Source organism: Cololabis saira, chromosome 2, assembly GCF_033807715.1.
Source record: "Cololabis saira isolate AMF1-May2022 chromosome 2, fColSai1.1, whole genome shotgun sequence".
In the NCBI taxonomy this organism is placed as follows: Eukaryota; Metazoa; Chordata; class Actinopteri; order Beloniformes; family Belonidae; genus Cololabis; species Cololabis saira.
This window is the reverse complement of record NC_084588.1, coordinates 855,384-880,605: the sequence shown is the minus strand read 5'-3', so window position 1 is coordinate 880,605 and position 25,222 is coordinate 855,384. Positions and strand designations below refer to the sequence as shown.

Genomic DNA, 25,222 nt, shown 5'->3' with positions numbered 1-25,222 from the left:
GCTCATTTATCCCGGCGCGTCCCCGCGGCCGGGGAGGTCGGCTGAGGCTGCCGCTCGGGCGGTGGCTCCGTCGTTACTGCTGAAGGATGGTAGATGTAGATGCGTGGGCTGTCGTGTCTGCTGGACTGGACTGTTCGGGCTTTCGAAAAAGGCATCGGAAAGTAACTGCTGCAGCGCGACCAGAGAGCTGCGGTGCGGGCTGTGCCCGTCGCAGCTGATCAGGCTCGGATGAACCCGACACACTGAAGTCCTGACAACTTATTAATGTAAATAACTTAAAGTAAATCAAACTAAGTTTTGTCCTCGCTGTATTTTTAAATATGCAACCCGGAATGGACAAATTCATCCTGTTCAGTCTTCCCACTGGGACAAAACCAGTGTCTCATACGTTCAGAGACCGTGGCGTTCAAAGTGCGAATGTGAAAAGCCACTGAAACAAAACACAAAGTTTTTCATCAAACATATTCCACTCAGTCTGAACTGAAGTCACAGAAAATAAACTGACCTTTTAAAACATCCTGCACATGTCTGGGTCCAGATACAGCTGTGAAGCAGCTTTCTCCACAATGAACATAATTAAAACTAAATATTGTTTCAGGCTCAACAATGAGCACCTCCACATGCATATGAGAACCTGACACCATCCAGCCCAGATTTAAAGTCCTGACAGAAGAAATTAGAGCTCAGTTCTCTCACTGAACAACAGAAAGTGATAAGATTATAAGAGGGGAAGAAAGAAAAACTGCAAAACTGTTAAATTGTTAAGATGTGTTTATATTAATTTAGTATAAAAAATGTGTTGAGACAATTAACAAAGAAAAGGGGAAATTCAAACTGCTGGTAGAGAAATAAAATAAGATAGCATTTGAAAAATAAAATAAAATCTACTTTATTTTTAAGAGAAAAAAATATGTTTAATTCAAGTTAAACATGTTAATTGGCAAATATGTACTTTTTTTAATATAACAGTCAGATGCAGATGTTGATACAACTATGAGGCTACTTGAATATATACACACACACACACACACACACACACACACATATATATAATATATATATATATATATATATATATATATATATATATATTATGATGTTCTGGACCTTCGCTTGAGTAAATTTTCTCTAAATGGACCTCTTAAAGTTTTAGTTGAATACCCCTGCTATAGAGTGTTTATATTTAATGGGCCCCGGGCCACTCTGTACTGAAAAAATTGGGCCCCAAGGTCAGAAAGGTTATGAACCCCTGCCTTAGTGGAAAGCCCCGAGATCGACCCTCTGACCCGTCTACTACGTCCCGAGACCGACCCTCTGCCTGTCTGCTAAGTCACGAGAACAGCCCTCCGGCCCGTCTGCTCAGTCACGAGAACGGCTCTCCAGCCCGTCGCCAGGCCCCGAGGCTCTTCGTCCCTGTTGTGGGAAATAAAGCAAACCAGACAAGCTACTGCCGTGTGCTCTGTGTGCTGCATTTGGGTCCAAAACCTCACTCCGTTACAGTTGGTGCTTGCGTTCTCGTCCGTTCGCATGCACCGCCAACTGCAACATCGCTCGCGTAGTACACGAGGAGAGCACGTAAGTAAGCAGAGCAATATAAAAGTGATTAAATATTTAGTAGTAGTGGGTAGTAGCAGCGGTAGTATGCAGTATCAGATTAGAAACAACGAACAAGTTAACATTACAACATTGGATGAAGAGGAGATTATAACATTGCTTTGGTTGCGATCTCAGCAAAGGAAACGGCGCCAGCGACCTCCGCGTCGTCACTTGTGGCCAGCTGGTATCTGACTGGAACCACTCGCGGCCAGAGCGAGAACTGCAGGTCGCGTACGCGTTCAGTGTCTTTTTTGAGAAACGTGCATGTCGACGCGTGCATGTCGCGCGGCCATGATGCGTACGCGTTCTGAACTGCAAGTATATCTGGGCTCTTACAGTATCCGCTGCAGAGAGGTGTCACATTGTGTTGCTTTAAGGGTTGAATATAGGCTTGTGCTGATTACATTGTTTCACCTATGAGAGTAGTGGCTATGGTAACACCCTCTGTGTGTTGTAAGACGCAAGATACAAGTCTATTTGGCCATTTCTTTCATTTTAGAATATATACTATAATTAAACTGGAACCAGGAGGGCCATTGTTCGTTCCACCACCTTCAGTTATGGTGATGATTCTTAAAACACAAACATGAAAAAGAGTGTAATGATACACTAACCTGAACATAATAATTCACAAACCCATACGAACACAATAAACCTACAACTTTTCATGAAATGCAACACAAAACAAGGAATGACATCCATAATGCAATGTGGTCAACACAACCACAGCACGCTAAAGTTTTCTTTTACGGCTTATATCGGAGGGAATGTCACCAAATAAATAATTCTTCATACAGTTGAACTTCAGATTCAAAGAAGAGCTAATAGCTAGCCGTCCATTATCATGCCTAAAGACTTCTAGTTGCCTTGAATGCAACCAGCAGTCTCCCTTATCATGCCTAAAGAAGCATAGTGCCTTGAAGACACCAGAGTCTGATGAGAGAGAGTAGAGAGAGAGAGAGAGAGAGAGAGAGAGAGAGAGAGAGAGAGAGAGAGAGAGAGAGAGAGAGAGAGAGGAGAGAGAGAGAGAGAGAGGAGGGAGAGAGAAGAGAGGAGGAGAGAGAGAGAGAGGAGAGAGAGAGAGGAGAGAGAGAGAGAGAGAGAGAGAGAGAGAGAGAGAGAGAGAGAGAGAGAGAGAGAGAGAGAGAGAGAGAGAGAGAGAGAGAGAGAGAGAGAGATTTTGACAGAAAAAAACATTAATACATCGTGCTAAATGCACTCAAAACATTCAATCACATACGTACAGAAATTACCTCAATTCATGTGCAAAAACCAAAGCTCCCTCTGTTAGAGAGCATAATACTCCCTGATAACCCCAAACCGATTTAAAAAGCTCTAGTTCTTGTGTGGCTCTGTAGAAACTGAATTCCACCAAAAGTCTGGATTTAACCATCTGTACAAAAACATGGAACAACTTCAATGGTCAATCCCTCCTCAACCTTTCTCCTCCTAGTCATGTATACCGCCATCTTTGCCTGTCCCAAAATAAAATTTAGTAACTGGCATTTGAACTTCTGACTGTGTGTATACTTGAACCCACAAATAAAAACCTGTTTCGTGAAAGCCTCTCCGCATTTGTTAAACATGGTCCCCAACAGAACAAACATATTCGCCAAACGAAAACAGTCCAAAAAACTGTGAAAAACAGTCTCTTTTTCAACACAAAAGGGGCAGTTTTCTTGAACAGCAGCATTAATAATGGAAACAAAAGCATTCACTGCAATAATTCCATGAAGAATTCTCCACTGTAAATCAGCGTGTCTTTTTGTCAACGGAGGTTTGTACAGTGCACCCCATGCTGGTCTACAACCTGGATCTAAGTCCAACTTACTCCTCCATGGGGTGTCACCCCGCCCATTCAGTTTCCTTTTATTTAAAGTTTTGACCATCAACTTATATAAAGTCTTTCCCGATGTGTCCTCCAAAGAGACTCCTGTTACATCAGTAGGCTCAAGGAGAGGCCCCAAGCAGTCCTTGAGGTCAGGAAACAGTCTGATAGCAGGAAAAGCGTCCTTACAATCTGGCGTTATCACACCTTCACAAAAGTCAATTAAAAGATGGTGTTCATGTCCTGTCAGTCTCTGTCTCCAGTGTTCCAACAATTTCTTAATGACCCGAAGGGATCTCACTCCCAATCGAGCAACTAGCCCAACCGGATCATCCATTCGGGGTCCAGCCAGCTCCACCACCTGCCCCAGAGTAGAAACTCCCACATTGTGAAGCAGCCTGATTAGTCAACCAGGACAGTCCAAACGGCCTCCAAACACCACAGGTTCCTGCAGGAGCCAGTACAGAGATCCACCCTGCTCCGGCCTCTGCTTCTTCAGCAGCATCCACACCGAGAACACGCTCCTATAGAAACCCGGCAGTGACGACGCACCGAGACTCTTGGAGTCCATCAGGAACATAGGCAGGCCCAGTCCCAGACCCCCAAAACGCTGTAGGATGCAGCACGACAGAGGCCTCCACACCAAGTCCACAGGAAAGCAGCCTTTGTATAAACTGCAGGCGGAAGGCAGCACCTCTACTGGCCAGATGGACCAGACCCTGCCCACCCTCCTCCTTGGGAAGGAACAGGACACTCTGGGGTATCCAGTGCAACTTGTCCCAAAGAAAATCCACTAAGACCCTTTGAACTTGAGACAAAAGAGAAGCTGGGGGATCAACACAGGCCAACCGGTGCCAGAGAGCAGAAGAAACCAGATTATTAATAACAAGAACACGGCCTCTATAGGACATTTTAGGTTTAGGTTAGTCAGTCTATGTTCCCTCTTTGACCTACAGCTGTGGGTAATGACAGAAAGAACAAGATCTCGGACAAAAGCTTTGGCGGAAATTGGTTTAGTCCACAGGGTGTCCAGGCTCTCCCGTAGCTGCATGGAAGCTGCATGGAAGCTGCATGGTCTAGGGGTTTCTTTTGTGTTTTGAGTTTCTTTTTCTTGAGTTTTACTTGGTTCTTTAGATTTGATCTTGTGTTTATGACTTGTTTTCCATTTAATTTTGAAAAGCTGTGTCTACTTCTTGTTTGAATTCTCTTGTTTAATTCTTCAATCACACTTGCCTCTGGGCAGCCCTTGTCATTCCCTTAGTCCCTGGTGTCTCTGTTTAACATTCCTTTATTTATACTGTATATCCTGGCTTTTTTGTATCCTGCTTCCTGTTTTGCATTTTCTTTTTGATTTCACACTTTTCTTGATTCCTGCCCAAGCAAGGCTTTGGTTTATATTAAATTACATTGTTTGCAGACATCGTAAAACTCCTGGTTGCAGACTCTTTGTCAAGCATTTTTAGATTGGAACCTGCTGTTATTGCTGGATGGTGAATGCATGTTTAATTGGGTAATATAAATGCAATGAATGTGTCAGGTTTGGGTACCGTGCAGAATGATCACAGGTAGACAGCAGCTGAATCCTAGTACTTTTATTTAGTAGCACTTTCCAGTGCAGAACAACACAGACTCCTATACAAAGGCTGCTCCTCTGGGCCCTCTCCCCTCTACAACTGTGCCATCACAAAAACAGAGGGAGAGAGTGATCGTTAATGCAGCCCAGATGTGGTCCTTTGTCCCTAATTGGTGCTGCTCCCAGAGCCACTGACTCACCTCTCTGCAGCTAAACTGAACAACAACCCACTGTCACAGCGTGTAATTTGCCACCTTGTACCTGAAGTCGAGAGGCGTTTTCCGCATAACATATGGTTAGTTGTGTGCGCATGTAGAATGACGTATTATCCCTACATCAGCGAGATTCATATGCCGTCAGACCGGTGTAATTTTCAAAACAAGGATGGATGAACATCGGGATTAGCGTCTTCTGCCTGGGTTTGTCATTTTTATGCTGGGTTAATAGCGTTCTCGGATCTGAGGCTGAGTGACCTTGAAGGGTCTCTGCAGCCATAAGGCAATTGGTAAAGTTGGGAAGATCTTTTTGTACATGGGGTCATGACGAAGACTTTTGTTATTCCAGGAAAAGTTAAATTTTAAATTCAGTGTCATTATTGCTTTCAGTTAAAAATAGTTTTTAACGGGTTCGTCTTAGTTTTCATTGCTCTGTATCTTTTGCCTGATAGCAGAACATGGAAGTGATAGTGACCTGGGTACCATGGGTCCTGTGTGATGTCTATTGTTTTTCATGTTTTTTTTTTGCAACAGTGGGAGATGTAGATTTGTTAAAAGGAACCCTGGCTATTAAGACATGTAGGTCTTAAAAGATAAATGTTGGTATCAATTATAACAATGTGATATAAAAAACCTTTTTGATGTCTTCGTTTTTATAAAATTTGAAAATATAATTTAACTAGTAGGTCGCCATTGTTGTTTACATTCTGGGTAGTGACGTCAGACGGTGGCTCCTGCTAACCCCAGTCCACTGTTTTGACACCCAGAAACAGATGAAAACACAGCTAAACAGGTGACGGCGCACCAGAAACACAGATCTATAAAGAACTATAAAAACACCATAAAACTCAGATAACTAACAGACCACACGTTTCAACTTGCAGATAGCCGATGCTACAATAAAAACCCCAGCCAGATCTGGCGTCATTAAATTAAATAAAGATGTTCTTGCCTATTTGACGCGAAGTCTGCGCCTCCCGTTTCGTCAAAGTCCCGGGCCAGTCCCCTCAGCCTCTGGTCTGTCATCACCCAGCACCGAAGCCGGTTTTAGGGGGGGAGAGGGGTGGGCTATGCCCACTCAAACGTGCATATTGCCCACCGGCGTCTCCATCCCGGCGGCGGCGACAGCGGAGAGCGGATGGCGGTGCGCTGCAGGCTCTAAAGCCCCGGCTACGCCGTCTACGCCGTAGGCTACGCAGGCTACGGCGTAGCCTACGCCGTTTACGCAGGAGCCTACGCCGTCTACGCAGGAGCCTACGCCGTCTACGCAGGAGCCTAATGCACTGGTAAGATGCGCACGACTTTGATCATTTTTGCAGATCTCCCGTGCATCACAGAACTTTGATCCAGTTTGCCTGAACCGAGACGTCTTATGGGCTCCCTCGTCAGCCTCCACGGCCGGGAGAGTGCTGCTCATCTATGTTTTGGATACCTGTCCCAGTTAAACTAACGGGGCTTATCTTCCCAGAGCCACCGAACTACGTCATCGCCCCCAGAATGCATTGCGCAGGTAAAACATGGCGCCTCCCGCAGGTCAAAATATGTGATAAACATTGTAGATTTTTAAAGCAATTAGATTATTTTATGTGTTTCTAACAACATATTTTAGTATAAGAGAACAATTGTGGCTAATTAGGGACTACATGTCTTAATAGCCAGGGTTCCTTTTAACACAAAAATACATGCATGTTCAAGTCCCCTGCTATGACTTAACGGTCAAAATCAGTGCACACAAATGAAAATAAATTAGTAAAATGATCAATACAACAATTCCATTGTGGTTTGTAAATGGTGATATAAATATTAAAAATATTGTTTAATCTCCATTTTGAATGACACATACTCAAATGACAAAAAAAACACAACTAAATGACAGTTTGTGGGTGAGTATATTGTCACGGAATGTGTCACAAACACCCCCACCTCTGGTTTTGTTGTGATTCTGACACAAAATTGAAATGAGATGGAGTAAACTCAATCAGGACTGCTTTAGATCTGTTTTTTTCTAGACATGTTTCAGTTATTTCAGTTTGAGAGGAAAAAAACCTATTAATTAAGAATCATTTGTTTGTTAAAGATCTGACATTGAGTACTGCCTGCTTGAGATTAGCTAGAGTTGAACTGGATACTGTGTTCTTAAAAGGGATATGGATAAGATTTCTTTGACCGGACCTATCTAATCTATGTGGTTTGACAATAGTCATTATTTTAGCAGAGAACATTCCCTCCCTGGGCCTCTGGTTAATATGGGGTTTAACAACACAGAGACTGGTGTCTAGTGACCTGGACCTGGATTTCTGCTTTTTGGAGCTGGCGGTTACCTGGCATATCGACTAATTTGTAAGTTGTCAACAGCTGTTCTGGCCCTCTCAGAGCTGCCGGACGTGGCTAAAGAGATAAGCTGTGCGACCAACCCCCCCCCCCCACTTTCCCACCCGCCATACCCATGCACTTTTTCTTTGTGATGTTGTTTTGCTGTTTGTATGTTGCTTTTCTGTGCTGAGGTGTTTTTTGCACCTTGACACTGTGTATTTAATACACAGTGTGAAGATGCCTTTTTTTCCCTCATCCATACCAGTGTCATCCTTCCTCCAAGAAATGGTGTCCGTAGTAACAAATTGTGCCAGTGGTGTTAACAAGTTCTCTTGTCTGACTATGTCTGACTTGGCAATAAAGTTTTATTCTGATTCTGAAGATTATTGACATTGTTGGAGATAACAGCTTTGGCTGGTGGAGTACGCCGAGGAGGGAGGGGGCTGCAACTCTTCTTTGATGATAGAATCTTTGATCTTCGGATGTCTGGCGTGAGGGGTACCCTTTTCATTCCTGATTTCACAAAGCTTTCAAGATGATCAGGAAGTCTTAAGAGTGACAATGGAGATGAAAATGACAGTGAAGTGCCTCTGGAGGGTGTAGATGCAGAAGGTGGGTCCCAAGGCCTGCGGTAAGGGGCGTGGTGGAGTTGATGGAGTAACTGCTGCCTGTGAGGTGCTGCTGTGAAAAAGTCTGAGTTTACTTGAATACAATCATACCCAAGACAGTAGACGGTACGAAAAAGTAGAAGGCTTTAAAATAATAATTTTTAAGCAAATAAAGCAGTAAACAACAGGAGCAAGCAGAAACACGTCTGCACTCTACAAGCCAGGGAGTAAGAGGTTTGATCTGCTGAATTCAGTCACAAAATAGGCCCTAAGTGTTGTATTTATAATATCATCCCTTTTTCATATTAAAGTGTCTTTTGGCCTTCAACGTACAGTGGGTATGGAAAGTATTCAGATGTCTTCAAATTTTCCCCACTTTGTTTCATTGCAGCCATTTTCTAACATCAAAAAAGTTATTTTTATTTCTCATTAATGTAGACTCAGCACCCCATCTTGACAGAAAAAACAGAAATGTAGAAATGTTTTGCAAATTTATTAAAAAAGAAAAACTGAAATATCACATGGTAATAAATATTCAGACCCTTTGCTGTGACGCTGATATTTAACTCACATGCTTTCCATTTCTTCTGATCCTCCTTGAGATGGTTCTGCTCCTTCATTAGAGTCCAGATGGATTTAATTAAACTGATTGCACTTGATTAGGAAAGGCACACACCTGTCTATATAAGACCTTACAGCTCACAGTGCATGTCAGAGCAAATGAGAATCATGAGGTTGAAGGAACTGCCCAAGGAGCTCAGAGACAGAATTGTGGAAAGGCACAGATCTGGCCAAGGTTACAAAATAATTTCTGCACCACTCAAGGTTCCTAAGAGCACAGTGGCCTCAATAATCCTTAAAAAAAGAAAGAAAGAAGTTTGGGATGACCAGAACTCTTCCTAGACCTGGCTGTCCAGACAAACTGAGTAATCGTGGGAGAAGAAGGAAAGGAAAGATATCCTGGCAGAAAACCTCTTCCAGAGTAAACGGGATTTCGGACTGGGCTGTAGGTTTACCTTCCAAAAAGACAATGACCCTAAGCACACAGCTAAAATAACAAAAGGGTGGCTTCGGAACAACTCTGTGACCATTCTTGACTGGCCCAGCCAGAGCCCTGACCTAAACCCAATTGAGCATCTCTGAACAGATTTGAAAATGACTGTCCAACAACATTCAGCATCCAACCTGACAGAACTGGAGAGGATCTACAAGAAAGAATGGCAGAGGATCCCCAAATCCAGGTGTAAAAAACTTTTTGCATCATGCCTAAGAAGACTCATGGCTGTACTAGCTCAAAAGGGTGCTTCTAAGCAACACTGAGCAAAGGATCTGAATACTTATGACCATGTGATATTTCAGTTTGTTTTTTTAAATAAATTTGCACAAATTTCTACATTTCTGTTTTTTCTGTCAAGATGGGGTGCTGAATGTACATTAATGAGAAATAAAATGAAATTATATGATTTTAGCAAACGGCTGCAATAAAACAAATAGGAAAAATTGAAAGAGGTATTGAATACAAATCTAATCAAATCTGCTGTGTTAAGACTTCACTTTGTTTTCATTCCTTGGCAGGCTGCTGTTTTGTAACATACTATACTCGCAAATCCGCCTTAGAAGCACAGAATGCTCTGCACAACATGAAGATTCTGCCTGGGGTAGGTGACATTCTTTATCTGTTCTCTTAATGCTTTCTTATGGAGGCTATGACGTCTTTGTTATGGTTAAAACTTAGGGTTTTCCCCTTCTGCATTAAGCTTCTTTGAATTTTGAGTGTGAACATAAGAAAAGTCACAATCAAAGGTATCATTTAGTAACACATTCTGTTGTTTAAGATTATATATATCTGTGAGCCCGCTATATGAGTTTATAATGCCACCTCAGGGGGTCACAAGCCAGTGTCTTTTTGAACCAGTTCCAAGCTGGGATACATTCAGAGGGTTGCGCCAGAAAGGGCCTCCTGCATAGAATTTAGGCCAAACTAAACATCCAAATCTCAAGACCCATGGACCACATACGGAATCAGTCATGATTGGGACTAACAATGACCACCATTGGCGCTGTTGACCTGTCAATTTAAATTGGGCTACTGTTAGTTCAAGAACGAGAGGAGGAAGGTGTGTCCATAGATGGAGAGAAAGAAGGAAATGCAAGACACTAAGGCTGGGAGTAGGGACTTTAAAATGAAGGGACTATGGCTGGAAAATGTTGGTTAACATGATGCAGAGAAGGGAGGTATATATTCTCTGTGTTTAGAAGACCAAGTGGAAAGGTAGCAAGGCTATAAGCTTAGGGGCAGGATTCAAACTGTTTTATCATGATGTGGATCGGAAGAGAATAGGGCTTGGTCACCAAGGTGCATTCTGGGACGCGGCGGCTGTGTTGGCAGCCTCATGAGTGTAAACAAACAGCAGTGTACTAGCACCAAGTGAACAGACGGAACGCAAAAAAAAGATGTTAAACTGCTGGAAAGGAACTGGAATTTACCGGGATACCTTAAACAAGGAAGCCAAGGACCGGTATAAGGATTATTAATGGTTTGGATCCATATGAAATCCCTACTAAAGAGTGGAGCTCCTCGTCGGAGCTCCACTCTTTAGAAAGGATTTACTGCCGCAGTTCTGCACAACCCACGTCTTCGGCTACCTTGTTTAGGAATGTTTGGCAGCTGCTTTGGTAAATGTTTGACTCGTCATGTGTTTCAATCAATTTGTATAATAGTACAACATACAGTACATGTTTTGTATTACTCTTACTTTTTTCTTTTTTGACTGCTATATTATGCGGAAGAGGCTCCGAGGCGTGAGCAATACTTTTGTTTTCCTCGTGGGATTATTTTTTTCCTCTGCAGCTACAAATAGAGTTAATATTTTTTCCTCAACAAACTAGTTTTATCTGAAGATTGGGGTTAATCGCACCGCAGAGAGCTGGCCAGCAACTGCGTTTAGCTGGAGAAGTGGGAATAAAACCCGTGTGAATGATCCGACCCCGGTCTGTGTGAGTGTTTGTTTGTGGTTTACTGTGGAAGGTTATGCTTGGTCGTCTTACAGCCGCGATCCAACCGAGCCGACGACTCTTTTACTCTGTTATCTCAGATACTTGTCTCCGTGGTTCTGACTCCGAGCAGGAAAGCGGTGAAAAGTTAAACCATTAGCAATCTTAGCAATGTGTGGAGCTGCTGCAGCTACAACACGGCAACGGGTTACCATGGTTTACAGAATAAGGTAAAGTAACGATTACAAGTACCGGTAGGCTAAGACAAAACGAAGAGGGAGCACGTCTGTACACAGTGCGCAGTGGTCCGAAGAGCAGCTAAGGTAGCATCCAGTATGACGGCTCCGCCAGGTGATGGCGTCAAGACGACCAAGCCCTATTGGAGTAAGCGTTATCTTGAAGGGGAGCTTGTTAATGAGTGTTCTGGAGGTGAAAAGTGTAGTGTATTGGGAATGATTTATAACTTAGGGCTGCCATCTACTGGCCAATGTTGGTTGTATGTGTTGTGTTTCCACTGGGACCTTTATGTTTGTAACACAGTAAATGCCCCTCTAGCCTTCATTTCAGCAGGTTCTGTATGGATTTGCATTGTGCATCGTGTTCTGCATTCTAAACAGTCTCCCCACTTCTTCACTTCCTGTATCAATAACGTTGGTTGCTTAGCAACAAGCTGAGAACGGCCAATGAGCATCAGCAGCAGCTGAAGAACAGGAGCCTTTGATGAATGAATCGTTCATTACAGTCTCAGATATAATAACCAATGGTGGCATGTCGGTTTATAAGAATCTTTTTGCCCAGAAGAAAGAAGAGCGAAGACAACGACCCATAACTATTTTCTTCTCTTAAAAAAACACACCTGCACCGCGGGGTTTAGGATAAAAAGACGCTACAGCGCGAGTCGGGATGCAGCGGCTCAGAAGAGCAGTGGAATACGTGCTAACATGGAAAACAATACATTTCCTCATTATTCTCTCTTACCAAGACTACTTTTTATTTAGTTGCAGTCTTGTTTTCATCATGAAAAAGGGTCGTTGAATTATATTTATCATCTTATTATCTTATATCTTATTTTTTCATTATAACGCACAGGCAGCAGGGAATAAGTGCGTCAGGTAGCAGTGCTGCGTGTGAAAATGCGCTGATAGTGATCGGTGATCGATTTGCCTGGCATCGATTGATTTGGTTTCAGAACCGGACAGCTCCTCCAAAGAGCTTCTGAAAGAGCGAAACTAAAGGACGGTGTTAAGAAGTCATCTGGGAAACACCCGTATCTTAGGGTACCTTCTTAGTTGAAACCTTCTTTGAACCTCTCTTAAATCCTTAAGAGAGGTTGGATCTGGGAAACCCGGCCCTTGTTGGTCTCCGTTTATTTGATTATTTCCACTACAAGATATTACATTTTGGCGAAGAGGATGGGATTACAGAGAAGAAATAAGGAGATATAATCCCTGTAGACGGGCGACATAAATGTTGCAACTGGCAGATCACAGGAACGGACATTTGTAGCACTTTTTGAGTGGCTAACAAAATGAGGTAAAACGCTAACGTGACTGCTAAGCTAACAACAAAGAGAAGCAATGTTCCAGATTGGCAGTATATCTGAGTACAAGGAGGGTAAGGAAGATTTTGAATCCTACCTGGAGAGACTGGAACAATGGATGATTGCAAATGATGTGGAGACAGAAAAGATGGTCAGTGTGTTCCTTACGGTTATCGGAGCGGATGCCTACAGACTTTTGAAAAATATAGTCACGCCAGCTAAACCAATTGAGAAAAATTATGCAGAGCTGACAAAGGCACTCAGAAGAGTAGTGGAATAAGCGCCAGTCACAATCTGTCCTACTGTAGTTATTGTATTTCCCTGAATGAATTAATGACTGTATTTATTTTGGTGGTTTTTTTCAATATTGTTTACATGTGTCCTACTAACAAAAAAATAATTATAATAATAATAAATGGGTCAACTGAAAGCCTGAGCTTATTTTGTCTCCTTCTACATTAATAAGATGATGAGATAAAAGAAGAAAAAAAAATGAGAAAGAAGTAAAATAGATATAATAGTAATAATAATAAATATAACAGTAAAAGCAACAACTAAATATCTAAATATCTAAATATAGTGTTTTGGCTCCCTGCTGCTGTCGGCTATGAGCGGTATCCTCCTGCTCACAGATGCCCCCTGGTGGTTGTTTGGCTACACTGCAGCCTCTGATGACCCCCCCCCCCCCCTCCCCCCTCGAACAAGAGACGTGATTCACACGTGAGATCACGTGAGAATGATATATTGATAGATAGATAGATGTACTTTATTAATCCTGAAGGAAATTCAGAGTGGTCAACTGCTCACAGAATCAGTCACACACACAAATAGTATGATAAAACATACATATCTAAAATAAATAAAAACTAATGACAGGAGGGAGAACCGATTTGGGGACAAAGGCAAGGACAGGTAAAACAACACACCACAACAGAAACAGCGACAATGAGGACAGAAGTGTTCCAGCACTTCTGCCTTGGAGAGATTCCCCCCACACCCGCTTGACTCCTGCTACTCCTACTCCCCCTCCCGCCTCTTCCTCCCACTCAGGGTGTTGTGCAGCCTGATGGCTCGGGGGACAAACGACTTTGTATGTCTTGTTGTTGAGGAGTTCAGTGATCGTAGTCTGTTGCTGATGGTGCTCCTCTGCTGGTTGAAGACATAGCTCAGTGGATGGGTAGCATTGTTCATAATTGCCTTGAGTCTGGTGAGTGACCTCTGCTCCGTTACCTCCTCAACAGAGTCCAGCTTCAGGCCCACCACTGAGCCTGCCTTCTTGATGAGCTTGTTCAGCCTCTGGATGTTTCTTTTGCTGCCACTGCCACCCCAGCAAGACACAGCATAAGACAGCACACTAGCCACTACAGAGTTGTAAAACATCTGTAGGAGCTTGGTGCAGATGTTAAATGATGCCAGCCTCCGCAAGAAGTAAAGCCTGCTCTGGCCCTTCTTGTAGGGGTGATCAATGTTCTGAGTCCAGTCCAGTTTATTATCCAGTATGAGTCCAAGGTATTTGTGGAAGGGCACAATCTCGACCTCCTCACCCTTGATGCAGACAGGGAGTGGGGCAGGGGGCTGGCGCCTGAAGTCCATCACAATCTCCTTTGTTTTGGAGGTGTTCAGGAGCAGCTGGTTCTCCTGGCACCACCCCACAAAGTCGCTCACTAGCTCCCTGTATTCCCCCTCCTCGTTCTTCCTGATACATGCTACAACTGCTGTGTCGTCCGGGAACTTCTGAATGTGGCAGAGTTCCGAGTTGTGTTGGAGGGAGGACAGCACGGTCCCCTGCGGAGCTCCGGTGCTGCTGGTGATGGTGCTGGGGATACTGCTACCGATCCTTACAAATTGTGGTCTGTCGGTCAGGTAGTCAGAGATTCAGGAGATGAGGAGGGGGTCCACCTGCATGGTAGACAGTTTTTCCTGCAGTCGTGGGGGCTGAATGGTGTTAAATGCGCTTGAGAAGTCGAAAAAAAGAATCCTCACAGCGCAGCCTCCCGAATCGAGGTAGGAGTGTGTTCGATGGAGAACGTAGAGGACAGCATCCTCCACTCCTATCCTCTCCTTGTAGGCGAACTGGAGTGGATCCTGGGTCTGCTGCACCTGTGACCTCAGGCGGTGCAATACCAGTCCTCTCAAGGTGTCCACCTCCTGACAATGCGTGTGGCTGCCTCCTCACCAATGGTGTGTACCTGGGCTGCAGATGGATGAGGTTGTGGTCGGACTTCCCGAGGGGAGGGAGGGGCGTGGCCGAGTAGGCATCCCTCACATTGGCGAAGAGCAGGTCAATGGTCCTGTTCTTCCGGGTGGGACAGTCCACGCATGGCCGGCAGAGTGGAGTCCAGGGTGACGTGATTGAAGTCCCCTGAGATGATGACCAGAGTCTCTGGGTGTTGCGTCTGTAACCCTGCGGTGGTGCAGTGTACTGCTTCAAGCGCCGCCTCCACGTCGGCCCTCGGAGGAATGTAAACACAGACCACGATCACCTGCGTGAACTCCCTCGGTAAGTAGTATGGTCTTAGGCTAACGGCTAGCAGCTCACAGTCACGACAGCATATGACAGATTTAACACTGCAGTGTCCAGGGTTACTCCATCTGTTGTTTACATACAACACCAGGCCCCCTCCTTTACTCTTACCGCAGGTGACGGAGTCTCGGTCTGCCTTCACCGTAGTGAAGACGGGTAGATCCACGTTAGCATCAGGTGTATGGGCAGTTACCCAAGTCTCTGTTAGAATTATTAAGCAGCTCTCTCGGTATTAAGTCCGTTGGTTCTTGATAAGTGCCGTTAACTCGTCCATTTTGTTTGGCAGAGCGTTTACGTTCCCCACCAGTACCGTCGGAATCGGTGGCTTGTAGCGTTGTTGTTGTTTCCTCGCTGTTGCTTTAGCCCTACGCTTCGCCCCGGCACCCCGGTATCTCCTCCTCAACTCTCCGGGTATAACGTGGCGAAAGTCCGTTTTAGTCCTCCTCAGAGCTAAAAGACTCCCTCTAGAGTAGACTATTTTCTTCTGGTAATCAGATCTGCCAGCACAGCGACCACAACATACATTCTCATTCACACGCAGAGCAGCGGACCGGCAGCCGGCTCGTACTAGCGCCATGACAGGAATACCAATCAGTGCCAGCAAGCAACAGCGACGCGTGAGTGGCGTCGCATGAAACTCCGACCATCTGTATACACACACACACACACACACACACACACACACACACACACACACACACACACACATAGCCACACAGACATTGGGGGTTAGTTAATCGCGGTAGCTTAGCTTAGTTGCGATTGGGTCTCGGAGCTGGGACAGTTGCTGCTCATGTTTCTGCCGGTTCCGTGCCTGTTTCGTGTGTGTTCTGTTTTTTTTTTTCTGCAGATTTCCAGTGCTTGACATGCGCCTCCATGTGTGTTCTCACATCCTGGATTAGCATAGGATGTCACCCCCCCGCCCCCCAAAAAAAAAAATGTGTATATGTATTGTGTATGCGTATGTATGCGTATATATGTATATATATTAATAAGATAATTATATGTGTCATATTAAAAAAAAAAATATCATATGTATTTTATATTAACAATGCACATATATATGCCTTAGGTTCTTACCAGCATGGTATTAATCATTATGTGTGCAGACAAAAAAAAACAAAACATGATTTACAGTGTCAAAAGCAGCACTGAGGTCCAGTAGAACCAGTATGGACACTAGTCCCTTATCTGAGGTCCAGTAGAACCAGTATGGACACTAGTCCCTTATCTGAGGTCCAGTAGAACCAGTATGGACACTAGTCCCTTATCTGATGTCCAGTAGAACCAGTATGGACACTAATCCCTTATCTGAGGCCATAAGAAGGTCATTTGTGACTCGAACCAGGGCTGTCTCTGTGCTATGATGCATTCTGAACCCTGACTGAAAGACTTCAAACAGATCATTTCTATACAAATAGTCACATAATTGGCTTGAAACTGCCTTTTCCAGAATTTTAGATACAAATGGAAGGTTGGAAATTGGTCTATAATTAGCTAAGGTGTCTGGGTCAAGAGAAGGTTTTTTTAAGTAAAGGTTTAATTACTGCAACTTTGAAAACCTGTGGTACATATCCTAAGTTTAGGGATAAGTTGATCTGGTCCAGTATTGTCCCACCAATAAGAGAAAAAACATTTTTGAATAGTGGAGTCGGGATGGGGTCTAACATACATGTGGTTGACTTAGCTCTATTGACGAGTGAAGTCAGCTCAGGGAGGTCTATAGCAGGGGTTCTTAACCTTTCTGACCTTGGGGCCCAATTTTTTCAGTACAGAGTGGCCCGGGGCCCATTAAATATAAACACTCTATAGCAGGGGTATTCAACTAAAACTTTAAGAGGTCCATTTAGAGAAAATTTACTCAAGCGAAGGTCCAGAACATCATAATATATATATATATATATATATGTGTGTGTGTGTGTGTGTGTGTGTGTGTGTGTGTGTGTGTGTGTGTGTGTGTGTGTATATATATTCAAGTAGCCTCATAGTTGTATCAACATCTGCATCTGACTGTTATATTAAAAAAAGTACATATTTGCCAATTAACATGTTTAACTTGAATTAAACATATTTTTTTCTCTTAAAAATAAAGTAGATTTTATTTTATTTTTCAAATGCTATCTTATTTTATTTCTCTACCAGCAGTTTGAATTTCCCCTTTTCTTTATTAATTGTCTCAACACATTTTTATACTAAATTAATATAAACACATCTTAACAATTTAACAGTTTTGCAGTTTTTCTTTCTTCCCCTCTTATAATCTTATGCCCCCACTTTCTGTCGTTCAGTGAGAGAACTGAGCTCTAATTTCTTCTGTCAGGACTTTAAATCTGGGCTGGATGGTGTCAGGTTCTCATATGCATGTGGAGGTGCTCATTGATGAGCCTGAAACGATATTTAGTTTTAATTATGTTCACTGTGGAGAAAGCTGCTTCACAGCTGTATCTGGACCCAAACATGGGCAGGATGTTTTAAGATGGTCAGTTTATTTTTCTGTGACTTCAGTTCAGACTTGAGTGGATATGTTTGATGAAAAACTTTGTGTTTTGTTTCAGTGGCCTTTCACTTTCGCACTTTGAACGCCACGGTCTCTGAACGTATGAGACACTGGTTTTGTCCCAGTGGGAAGACTGAACAGGATGAATTTGTCCATTCCGGGTTGCATATTTAAAAATACAGCGAGGACAAAACTTAGTTTGATTTTACTTTAAGTTATTTACATTAATAAGTTGTCAGGACTCAGTGTGTCGGGTTCATCCGAGCCTGATCAGCTGCGACGGGCACAGCCCGCACCGCAGCTCTCTGGTCGAGAAGTTACTTTCCGATGCTTTTTCGAAAGCCCGAACAGTCCAGTCCAGCAGACACGACAGCCCACGCATCTACATCTACCATCCTTCAGCAGTAACGACGGAACCCACCGCCCGAGCGGCAGCCTCAGCCGACCTCCCCGGCCGCGGATAAATGATCACGCCGCGCTCGCTCGCTCTGGGCGCAGACCCAATTAATCGATCCCTAATCTTGGCGGATCTAAACCTAATCTGTGCAAAATGAAGGATTTTCTCTGTAAATACACACCATTTCTCTTACTATTACACGTACAGCTAGCTGAGTGTCTTCTTCTCCTCATTTGGTTGGGAGTTGCTATGCAGTCCCGCGGCCCTCGCGGCCCACACGTACAAAACTGAATTTTTTTGGCGGCCCACTAGATGGCGCTCGCGGCCCAAGTGTGGGCCGCGGCCCTATGGTTAAGAATCACTGGTCTGTAGGATCAAAACAGTCTAGAGTCAAGTCAGAGCCTAGGGAAGTCTCTAAAGCTGAAGAAACGCCCAGAACCGGCTGGTTGATTTCTTCTCTTAATTCTCATGATTTTATTGTTAAAGAAGCTCATAAAGTCCTCACTACTGAGAGCTGCAGGAATGCACGGCTCCACAGAGTTGTGACTCTTTGTCAGCCTGGCTACAGTGCTGAACAGAAAACGTGGGTTACTTTTGTTATCCTCTATCAAAGATGAATCATAAGCTGTTCTGGCTTTGCAAATGGCTTTTTTATATACTATTAGAATATCTTTCCATTCACGATAGGAGTCTACAGACTTACAAGAGAACCAATTCCTTTCCATTTTACGCACGTTTTGTTTCAACATGCAGATATCTGAATTATACCAGGGAGTTAAGCTCCTATGGTTGGAAACCCTCTTTTTCAAAGGAGCAAGTTCATCTAAAGCTGAATGCAACAAATCAGCAGTGTTACTAGCAAGGAAATCAACATCTGCAGAGGTAGAACCCAGGTCACTGGCCTCTACTGCTTCACTATTTTCCACTGTCGTAAGATGAGCAATGGCCTCCCTAAATTTAGCAATAGCTTTATTGGACAGACATCTGCTAAAATAATACCTCCTATTTTGCGCTTCAACATCAACAATATTAAATTCAAATGTTATTAAGTAGTGGTCGGATAAAAGGGAGTTTACAGGTGACACCAACGGATCATCAGTTTCAACACCGTAGGTGAGAACGAGATCCAGGGTATGATTAAAACAGTGCGTCATTTTGTGAGATACCCATCGATTCTAGAAGAGAATTTAAAGCTAAATTAAGATTATCGCTTTTGTTGTAGTCTCCACACAAATAGTATTAAATAATATGGCTAAAAAAATGGAAACCTCAACATAAGGAAGGACATCAACAAAGAGCACAAGTTTTAACAGCTTTTATTAAGGCAACCTCCCAAAATAGATAACACTAAGCATAAATCATAATACTCACTATAAAGCAAAGGGGGACCTGGAGACGGCGGCTTGACTAAGGAGGATGAGGGGGGCACAGCCCACCCCTTTATAGGCACGTCGAAGCTGGACCCCCCTCCCTAACTCAAAACCCAACTAACTAAAAACAAATAAGCAAACAACCTAAAATAAGGACTACCGGCCATCTCCAGGTCCAAACTAAAACTAACTAAACTAAGGATCAAACTAAACAAAAGCTAACAGAAGAGCATCTGAGTTTGGTGTTGCTTGGTCTGTGTCTGCCGGCACACTGAGCAGAGAGGGGTTGTATAGGCAGATGGGAGTCAAGTTGATTAGTTCAGATGTGCCGGGTGTGGTACTCTGAGATGGGAGGAGACAAGATTTATTAGATGATTGGCAATAGTGTGTGTTGTGAGAGAGAGAGTGTCATGGCTACACAATTAAAACAGTCCGTCATTTTGTGAGATAGCCATCGATTCTAGAAGAGAATTGAAAGCTAATTTAAGATTATCGTTTCAACATCCATATGAATATTAAAGTCACCCACTATGATGAATTTATCTGTACTGATCAATAAACCATATAGAACATCTGAAAATTCAGACAGAAACTCTAGATAAGCACCAGCAGGGGGCCGGTACACTAGCACTAACAAAACTGACTTCTCTGATTTCCAGCTCGGGAATTTCAGACTAAGCTTAAGGCTTTCAAATGTATTATAATCACACTTAGGTTCAGTTTTTGTTTGAAGACTGGAGTTATAAATTGCTGCGACTTCTCCGCTTGGCCCGTGCTTCTAGGAATATGATGATTAAAGTAGCCGGGCGGAGTCGACTCATTCAAACTAACATACTCTTCCTCCTGTAGCCACGTTTCTGTTAAACAGAAAATATCGCTCCTACTCTCTGTAATTAGATCATTTACTAACAGAGACTTGGAGCTTAACGATTGTATATTTAATTTTTCGGTCTCTAATTGGTGCCAAATGCGCATTGGTTTTAATTTTTACAAGGGTATTTTGATTACCTCCTCTATAACGCCGCACCTGGTGAATTTTTGGAGGGCGGGGAACTGCAACCACTTCTATTTTGCTAGGCACCTGGTTAGAGTCGCCAATTACATAATGCAATCCTACAGTTTTAGAGTCGCCAATTACCTAATGCAATCCTACAGTTTTATTGGCAGGTGTTGGTCCTCGGGAAGCAGCAGAGAAGTGTGTAAGACTGCAGCTCTGTTTCTGTCCCTGCAGTACTTGCAACCTTGAAGTCATTCAGTTTCAGGATATAAACTTAACTCCGGTAAAAGTGAACTATTTCCTCTAAACGAAACTGCACGTATGTATCCTTTACACAATTTCACATTTAAAATATCTTTGCATAGTTTTACATATCTTGGAATTCGAGTCACAAGTGAATTCAAAAATCTTTTTAAAGCCAATTTTAGACCCTGTGTGGAATGTGGAAACAGGACTTTGAACGCTGGACACTGCTCCCATTAAATTTAGCTGCAAGGATTAATGCTGTAAAAATGAATTATTTTCCAAAGTTGTCCTATCTATTTCAGTGTATACCGATTTTCCTCCCCCAGGTGTTCTTTCGTGAAATTGATAGCCTTATTCTGGAGTTTATTCGGGATAAAAAAAAAAACAGACTACGGAAGGACTATTTACAAAGACCAAAACCTCTTGGAGGAATGGCCTTACCAAACTTAAGGTTTTGTTACTGGGCCACTAACATCAGAATTTTACAGTACTGGTTTAGGTCTGATACTTTTTCACCCCCCTCCTGCCTGGTTGTCAATGGAGTCTTTTTCCTCCAAACCTGGGTCTCTAACAGCTCTTGTACACTCCCCCAGTAATTGCCCCATCTCTTCCTATGTCAAAAATATAATTGTTAAAACCTCCTTAAGGATTTGGAACCAGTTCAGGCGTCACTTTGGCTTACAAACCTTTTATATCCTGTATATCATGTATATTACATGCCGGGGGGCGGCAGTAGCTCAGGTGGTAGAGCGGGTCGTCCAATGATCGGAAGGTCAGCGGTTCGAATCCCGCTCTGTCCCAGTTTGCTGTCGTAGTGTCCTTGGGCAAGACAACTTACCCACCTTGCCCCGTGTGAATGTGTGTGAATGTGTATGAATGTTGGTGGTGGTCGGAGGGGCCGTTATGGCAGCCACGCTTCCGTCAGTCTGCCCCAAGGCAGCTGTGGCTACAAATGTAGCTTACCAGAAAATTTAGTGAAATGTGGGGACCTTTCTATGCCTATGCAGAGAAAGTCACCTTCCCAGTTACACCTGAATAAGATTCCACTTTATTTTTATTTACCTTTTGTCGTTTATTTATTTATTTCTATTTTAACCTGAAAAGTGAGGTTATTGTCACTGTAATATGTGATTTGTGTGTGTGTGTGTGTTATGTGTTTTTTTTGTTTTTTGGATTTTATGTTACTGTCATTTACATGCACTTTATCGTTGACAATCTGTGTATTCAAAATCAATAAAAAAAAGTTTATAAAAAAAAAAAAGACTGCAGCTCTGCATCCTGGCCTGGACCCTGGATTGTCAAGGGGAGTGTCTAATAATATTGGCCAGATTACTAGAAATAAGAGCTGCACCATCCCGGGTGGGATGAATGCCGTCTCTTCTAATCAGACCGGGCTTTCCCCAAAACGTCTTCCATTTGTCAATAAAGGCCACGTTGTTTTCTGAACACCACCGGGAGAACCAGCGGCGGAGCGAGAGCATGCGGCTAAACATGTCATCTCTGGTCAGATTGGGGAGGGGACCAGAGAAACCTACGGAGTCCGACATGGTTTTGGCATAGTTACACACAAACACAATATTAACTTTAGTGACTTCCGACTGGCGTAGACGGGAGTCATTAGCGCCGACATGTATGATAACTTTACCAATTGGTTGATGATTGGTCCACATGTCAATGTACCTGTTGAAGAAGGCAACAGAGGTGATAAGGAAGTGATAAGCAGGTTTGGTATCCAAGATAGGAACTGTGAAGTACAGATGATCGTTGACTTCGCACAAAGGATGGACATTGCTGTTGTGAAAACCTTTTTCCAGAAGAAGCAGGGATATAAGTTGACATAGGAATGGAGATAGGAAATGGAGTACATCTTGTGTAGATAATGAAACCTGAAGGAGATCAGTGACTAGGGATGCATCGATACCATTTTTCACACCGAGTACAAGTATTTTAATTTGTGTACTCGCGGAGAAAAAAAAACAAAAAAAACACAAGGGTTTATTCCATAAAGGGTAAAAACAAAAGCACTGCTTGGCAGGAACAAGATTAACGCACGTACACAAGGATCGAAAACCAGGAGCACATGGAGGGAACAAACAGTACAGACCGACAGGCAACAGAGGAATGACAAGACCAGATATACACTAGGGTTGTGAATCTCAGCTTTCAGGACGATCCGATACGCATCTCGATGCACTGCCAGCGATCCGATACTTTAGCGATAATCTGAATTTTCGGGCGATACGATGCGATACGATTCTCCCTCTTCCCGATGCGATTATATACGATAACCTTTTAGTTCAAATCAATGCGATACGATGCGATATGATGTGATTGATTGCGATACGATGCGATTCAACATGATACGAAAAAGCAAAGGTATTTACATTTTTTAAAAAAAAGATTCGATGCAGTATGTTACTCCAAAAAGAATTTGGTTTATTCCTTCAAAAACAGACTACTCTCACTGAGTGTCATATGCAATGTTCATAAAACAAAATAATACAATGAAATAAAATGTAAACAATATAGCAGTCACAGACTCACTGCTGCCGTAGTGTAAAGAGACTACTCTCCCTGAGTGTCATATGCAATGTTCATAAAACAAAATAATACAATGAAATAAAATTTAAACAATATAGCAGTCACAGACTTACTGCTGCCGTAGTGTAAAGAGACTACTCTCACTGAGTGTCTTGTATGCAATGTTCATAAAACAAAAAATAAAAAATACAATTATCTTTCTGTAAATGCTACTCTCACTACATCAACACCTCAATTTGTGATTTATTTCATATGGCTTTTCTTAAGGTTTTTTTTCCAGGAAGATTAGTTGGTCCACATGTTCAGGGAGAAGCTGACTGCGCTCTGCTGTTATAATGTCCCCTGCTGTGCTGAACACTCGTTCAGAGGGGACACTTGTTGCAGGGATGGACAAATAGCTCCTGGCCAATTTTGAAAGCAGTGGAAGATCCACTTGGTCTTTCCACCACTGCAACACATCACCATTGACATCTAACCCATCCCTCCCCCTGTATTTTGATATTTCCTCCTTAACTCTCTCTCTGATGGTCTTCTCTGGTGCTCTAGGAGTGAGGAACGTTCCAAGCAACAGGTCCAAGGCTGACTTCTTCTTTGGAGGCTCTGGCTCACCTAGGGTAGACAAGACAAGATAAAAGAGACATGAGTTACACAACATGTCTACAATAATATATACAGTATAACAAAAGAAAACTAAACAATATACTGGTAAAGTATGATACAATAATCGCAATTAAACAATAGCACAGGCTCACAACTCAACTTTTTAATGCTCCAAATATATTTATTCATATGCAGCAGGCTGCGTGAGCCTGTTATTATTATTTTTTTACAATATCACACCCATTTTCAGCATAAGGTCTGCATTACAAGATCATCATCACACCTACTGTATGTTCAAATCAACACAACATTATAAGAAAAAAAACATAACTAGGAGTCCCAAAACAAACCTCTCTCCTCTTCTTTCATCTCCTGCACTTCATTTTCCTCCTCCTCGATCTCCTCCTCGAACTCCTCCTCCGCCTCCGCGTCCTCCTCCCCGTGGCGTCTCCCATCACCTTCTGCGTCTGCTGCCTGGCCATCATCCAGCATACCATCAGCCCTTGCCTGACAATAATCAGCAGAGCAGAGATAAGCTATTATTATTTTAGTACATTGGTGTTGAAAACTAGCACAAGTGCTATATGCCTATATTTTAAGCAATGGATCGGTTATTTGGCAAAGCAGAAATAAATATCATTAGAATACTATAAACTGAAACAGAAACACCTTAAGTGAGACAGAGAAAATAAGAGTGAGACTAACTGCTAAATACTGAGAATACTATATTTCTTACCATATTCTCCACTTCTTCTGCTATCCTCAGGAATATCACGTCCTTTGCAGTGTTGTCCACAAAGTTCAGCTCTTTGAAGCGGGGATCAAGCGCTGAGGCGTTGTCGAGGAAGTCTTGGATGTAGTTGTAACGGGAGTCAAAGTCATTTCTGAACTGGTCATTTCATCTTGCCAATGACTGATAGATCACTGTGCTTTGCTCCAAAGTCTGACCGTAGTTTGGCCAACATTGGGGCAACGATGGAGAGAGTGGGGGTCTTCTCCTCACTGAGGAGCTTAGTTGCCAATTTCAGGGGGGACATCAGTTTGACAATTTCTGGGACAACTTTCATTTCCTCATCTGTGAGGGAAGGCAGTGGTTCTCCCCTTGGCTTGATTTTCCTCAACACCAGTGTCACAGCAGTCTTCTGTTCCCAATAACGCTCCAACATCTCAAGGGAACTATTCCACCTTGTGGAAACATCATGGATTAGCTTGTGTTTGTCGAGGGCCAAGCTGTGCTGCTGGTCACGGAGAGCATCAGATGCTTTGGAGCTTTTGTGAAAGAATGTTACCACCCTCCTTATTTTCACCAGGACAAATTAAGTTTGTCCTGGTGAGGACAAATTTTTTGCAAGGACAAATTAAGTGTGTGTGCTATGCATCGCA

The 25,222-nt window shown here is 43.1% G+C and overlaps 1 protein-coding gene across 7 annotated transcripts in view; it reads left to right on the top strand.

The window, feature by feature from the left end:
• celf1 (cugbp, Elav-like family member 1) overlaps window positions 1-25,222 on the top strand; it is a 148,602-nt gene that overhangs the window by 37,431 nt on the left and 85,949 nt on the right. For all 7 annotated transcript variants that reach the window (XM_061735647.1, XM_061735633.1, XM_061735675.1 and 4 more), the window contains one exon: window positions 9,709-9,791. In XM_061735647.1, the coding sequence (XP_061591631.1) occupies window positions 9,709-9,791 (83 nt within the window). The remainder of the gene's footprint in view (window positions 1-9,708; window positions 9,792-25,222) is intronic.